Source organism: Mus pahari, unplaced genomic scaffold, assembly GCF_900095145.1.
Source record: "Mus pahari unplaced genomic scaffold, PAHARI_EIJ_v1.1 scaffold_13714_1, whole genome shotgun sequence".
In the NCBI taxonomy this organism is placed as follows: Eukaryota; Metazoa; Chordata; class Mammalia; order Rodentia; family Muridae; genus Mus; species Mus pahari.
This window is the reverse complement of record NW_018393459.1, coordinates 5,654-9,884: the sequence shown is the minus strand read 5'-3', so window position 1 is coordinate 9,884 and position 4,231 is coordinate 5,654. Positions and strand designations below refer to the sequence as shown.

General features: G+C 42.0%; 1 protein-coding gene across 1 annotated transcript; it reads left to right on the top strand.

Moving 5' to 3' along the window:
- Positions 1–54: 54 nt before the first annotated feature.
- LOC110315544 (disks large homolog 5-like) lies at positions 55–3,279 on the top strand. The gene is made up of 4 exons (XM_021189575.1): positions 55–90; positions 751–844; positions 1,811–1,973; positions 3,138–3,279. Exons 1-4 carry the CDS (start codon positions 55–57, stop codon positions 3,271–3,273), a joined length of 429 nt encoding a protein of 142 aa, XP_021045234.1. The 3' UTR covers positions 3,274–3,279.
- Positions 3,280–4,231: the final 952 nt, after the last annotated feature.

The following is a 4,231-nucleotide window of genomic DNA, read 5'->3' as shown; positions in this document are numbered from 1 at the left end:
GGAGTTTTCTTCCCCCCAAAATGGGGTGGTAAAACAAAGATTTAATGAAAACACATGGCTCGATATATTGAAGCAGTGTCTCCTCCCAAGGTATGTGCACACTAAAAAATATAATCCAAGTTGCATAAAAGTAAAGGTGTAGCTGGGCATGGTGATGCATGCCTTTAAGCCAAGCACTCAGGAAGCAGAGGCAGGGAGATTTCTGAGTTTGAGGCCAGTCTTTACTACAAAGTGAGTTCCAGGAATGCCAAAGCTATACAGAGAAACCCTGTCTTGAGAAACAAAAAATAAAATAAAATAAAATAAAATAAAATAAAATAAAATAAAATAAAATAAAATAAAATAAAATAAAGTTGCAGGAGAATGTTTTTGGGCTCTGGGAAACAGGGCATCCTGGGGAATTGTATTTTATGTTACCTGAATAGACCCCAGAAAAAGATTAATATTGGAGAAAAATCTTCCTCATCCAATGATCCTAGAGCTTTGGATCCTATCAAAGATGAGCTACCCAGGACATGGCACTAACAAACTCTCCCCATTCAAAGCACTTGACTTGTAGTGAAGCAGAGAGAAATCTCTAGCTTTGGAATGACAAGTTTCCAAGAGGTATCCTCTGGGTCAAAAGAAAGACTCCAGGAAATGGCACCTCAAAAACTGGTCAAGACAGGGCAAGCTGGTAAGCTGGTAGGCCATGGAAATTCCCGGTGACATCATCAGTAGTCACTTCCCTGGACAACCTCTGGTATCCAGGAACACCCTAGAATCTTTGATGATGTCACCAGTGTTGTGGCAACAAGAGGTGCCTTTGGGGTATTCCTTCAGATCCTAAAGGGTTCCCAAGCAGGTATGTTGTCCATGCTACTCAGGGTATTTTGGAGGGAGAATAGAATACACACAGAGAACAGACCAAGGCAGAAGGAGGTTGGCTTTCCACCATGTTGGGAAAGGGCAAGAAAGAACTGGTCATGGAGAAGGGACAGTGAGACCTGGGCAAGGTTTAGGGAGCTACATGGGGGATGTGGGCTTGAGCTGGTCTTTTCAGGAATAGGGCTTATGATCTGGATCCTTCAGATTCCTCAATAGTTGAACCAGAGTCAAGAATATTTGATGATTAGTTTTACAGACAGTGTGGAATTGATAAGCCTGTAGTTGCTTTGCTGAGAGACCTTAATTTTGCTGTAATGTAAATTATACAAATAGACAGCTCTGTGAGAATAACAAAGTGTTGCTCTCAGGAAAGAGTGTTGAAACACTTCATCCTGATATAGTTTCCTCTGTGTTACATGAGCATGTGATGCCAAGAACAGAATGGGATATTCCCCTGCTCCCGAATCAAGGTCTCAGACACTTTGTTATTGAACACACATGATATGGACTGATTAACAGTCTGGGCTCAGTGTAGTAGTGTATGAGCTCTCATCACAAATTATAAGAAGCCTAGAAAAGCATTGATTCATGGGAGATGTTAGGTGCTGGTGTTTATGGTCAATTTTTTTTGTGCTAAGAGAGATGGAATATGTTGTAAGATATGAACTGAAAACGCCCTCCAATTCTTCTTTCTGGGGCAGCTTATTACACATTTCTGGTGTGGGAGATTGCAGTAGGTTTTCATGCATATGTTTAGTGATGGTGGATGGGAATAGGTATCTAGCTGAGGAGACCAGCTTGAAGATAGCTTTCTTGCTCTTTCAGGAATTCTCGCTCTATATAGATTTTCCTTTTCCCCAGGCTTCTGTGTGTGACAAAGCATGGATTTTGCTCTCCATGCCCTATTATCTCTACAAGTTTACTAGTGTTTATCTTCCTACAGGGTCTGTTGCGAAGGCATCACCAAAACCTCCCAACATCAATGAGGAGGAGAAGAGAATCAATAGGTTGGAGAAGCTCAAAAGAGATCTCCAGAACATAAAAAATGAGAGAGACAAACTCCAGAGAATCCTGGCCAATTACACTAACAAGGATTTGAACAACAGGTAGTCATTGTGCCTACTTCTTTACTATCATGGGCCCTTCCTGTTAANNCCAGATTCCCTCATACCACAGGAGGCTACAACTCCAGGCTGTCCACACATCCAAATTCATTTTGCTGATTGTAGTTTCAAAATAAACTTGAAGTTCAGATAGGAGTGAGATAACGGTCACAGGGATTTTTATTCCTCCAAAAGTAAATCAGAGCCTGTGGTATGAATCACAGTCTGGGGATTTGGGTAGTGATGTGTGAGCTCTCATCTCACCATTTAAGAATCTTGCACAGGTGTTAGTTCTTGTGTTTATGGCCCATCCTTTTTATAATTGATCTGGAGGGAACTGGGTTCAATTGGTCCTCCCAACTGCTGGAGGGGCCTGGTCCCACATGTTACCTGTCAGTATGACTAGATTGGTTGCAGTTTATCACTGCTTTTCTCAAATTTTGTTCATTATACTCTCAGATAATGCCACATCATTATATTTATTTAACATTCTGATCGAGGTGTGTGTGTGTGTGTGTGTGTGTGTGTGTGTGTGTGTGTGTGTGTGTGTTAGACAGAGATGGGGAGAAAGAGAGAAAGAGAGAGAGGGAGAGAGAGAGAGAGAGATTGCTTATCATCTGAAGAGTCTATGTAATGTGATAGGTCATTAGGTTTTGCATGACCCAGTTTCAAATTAATGACAGTGTGGAAGCATGGAAGGGTCATTTTGAGCAGCAAAGGACATGACTTCTGTGATCACATTGGAATCTCTTGCTGCATGTTATAAAGGCTTTTCCCTGTAGATATGATTATGTCCTTTGGGATTTTATGTAGTAATAGAACCAAGGAATGACAAATCCTTGTGTAAAGACAGGAGGAGAGTCATACAGATTTAACGGGGTCTGTGGCCTCTTACACAGCTTCCAGGAAAGTTCTTTGAGAGAGAATCTTTTCTTTTAAGCTCCTTCAGGGAACTAAAGTAGGTCAGCTCCCTGCCATTACTGCCCTGTCTCTACTGGACCCAGGCCAAGGGTAATAAATTTAATAAGCATCAGGTGGAAACAGTAACAAGGAGGAATGTTGTAGAATATATGAGATGGGGTGCTCCATGAGTTAGCTTGAATTAACATAAAACTTGTATCCTTAGTTCATGGTATTATTTGCTACTTGGGCCATGCCCTCCCACAGGATCAACTTTGAGACATTCATGCTCGAGATGCAACATGACCAGGTGATGACTGACCTGAAGAGAATGCCACAGGACATCAGTGAGGCCTTGGACAAGTGCAAGGAGTTGACTAAAGAAAATCAGTTCTACTGGTGAGTGACTAAAATGGTAATGACCCAAGAACCAGACACGGGGTATGTCTGCCAATCCTTGTCTTTGAACTAAAGTGAGGACTTAGGTTCTATACTGTTTTCTCTAAACAGGAAGCCAGCCTCTTTTAAACCAAGCCTCTAAGACTTTACCATCTTGGACACATTTTGACCAAGTGCGAAGAGTCTGTGAGACCCTCAAGTCATTGTCCTTTACAACTAAGTTACCTTGAGGTAGAAAAGGTTTACACCATGATGGAAATATTAATCAACCTTGAGCCTCTTGGGCTCTGAAAGTAGATTCACGGATGTGGTTTCCATGAGAAACATAGATAGACTGTGTTGCTTGGGTCTCTTCTCTCCTAGAGAAGTTCAACTCTATACCTACAGGTGTTTTTTTTCTTATCCTATGGACATGTAAGCACACATAGATCCCATGCTCTCTTCTGAGAAATACATGAGTCCTTTTTGGTGTGAGTGGATTCCTTCAGTTTTCTGGAAAGTGGCTGTCCTCTGGATTTGATCTCCCTCTATATGATGTTCTATGGCCAATCTGGATAGTTGACTCGGGATGTCTGGGGATCAGGGTCCATGATTGGGAATGGTCCTTGGAGTAGTGGGAGGAAGATGGATGCTGCCTGGACTCACCATGTTTTGTTTGTGTAAACATCGAGTTGCTTGGTGTTGACACTGTACCAAGTCGAAGGCACATACTGATGCTGAAGTACCAGGCCAGGGCTGACTCAGAGCTCATGATGAGCATATGCTCCTCAGGCTGATGATAGTCTAAAGAACAAACACTGGTCTGTCTGTAGCCCTCAGTAACTACTCTTATTCAAAATCATTCACTCTGTGTTAAAATCAACCTCAAGTAATTTTGGGAGAAATGAGGACACTCAAACATAATTGGTGGTGTCATATGGGGTAGCCCTGTGAGACGCCATGTACAACTCTTCAGAACATTG

Bases quoted from the DNA above. Each gene is read 5' to 3' on its own strand.
- LOC110315544 (XM_021189575.1), top strand. From the start codon at position 55: ATGGCTCGATATATTGAAGCAGTGTCTCCTCCCAAG. The intron at 91-750 runs GTATGTGCACAC...TCTGGTATCCAG, and splicing joins AAGCAGTGTCTCCTCCCAAG to GAACACCCTAGAATCTTTGA. The intron at 845-1,810 runs GTATGTTGTCCA...ATCTTCCTACAG, and splicing joins CCTAAAGGGTTCCCAAGCAG to GGTCTGTTGCGAAGGCATCA.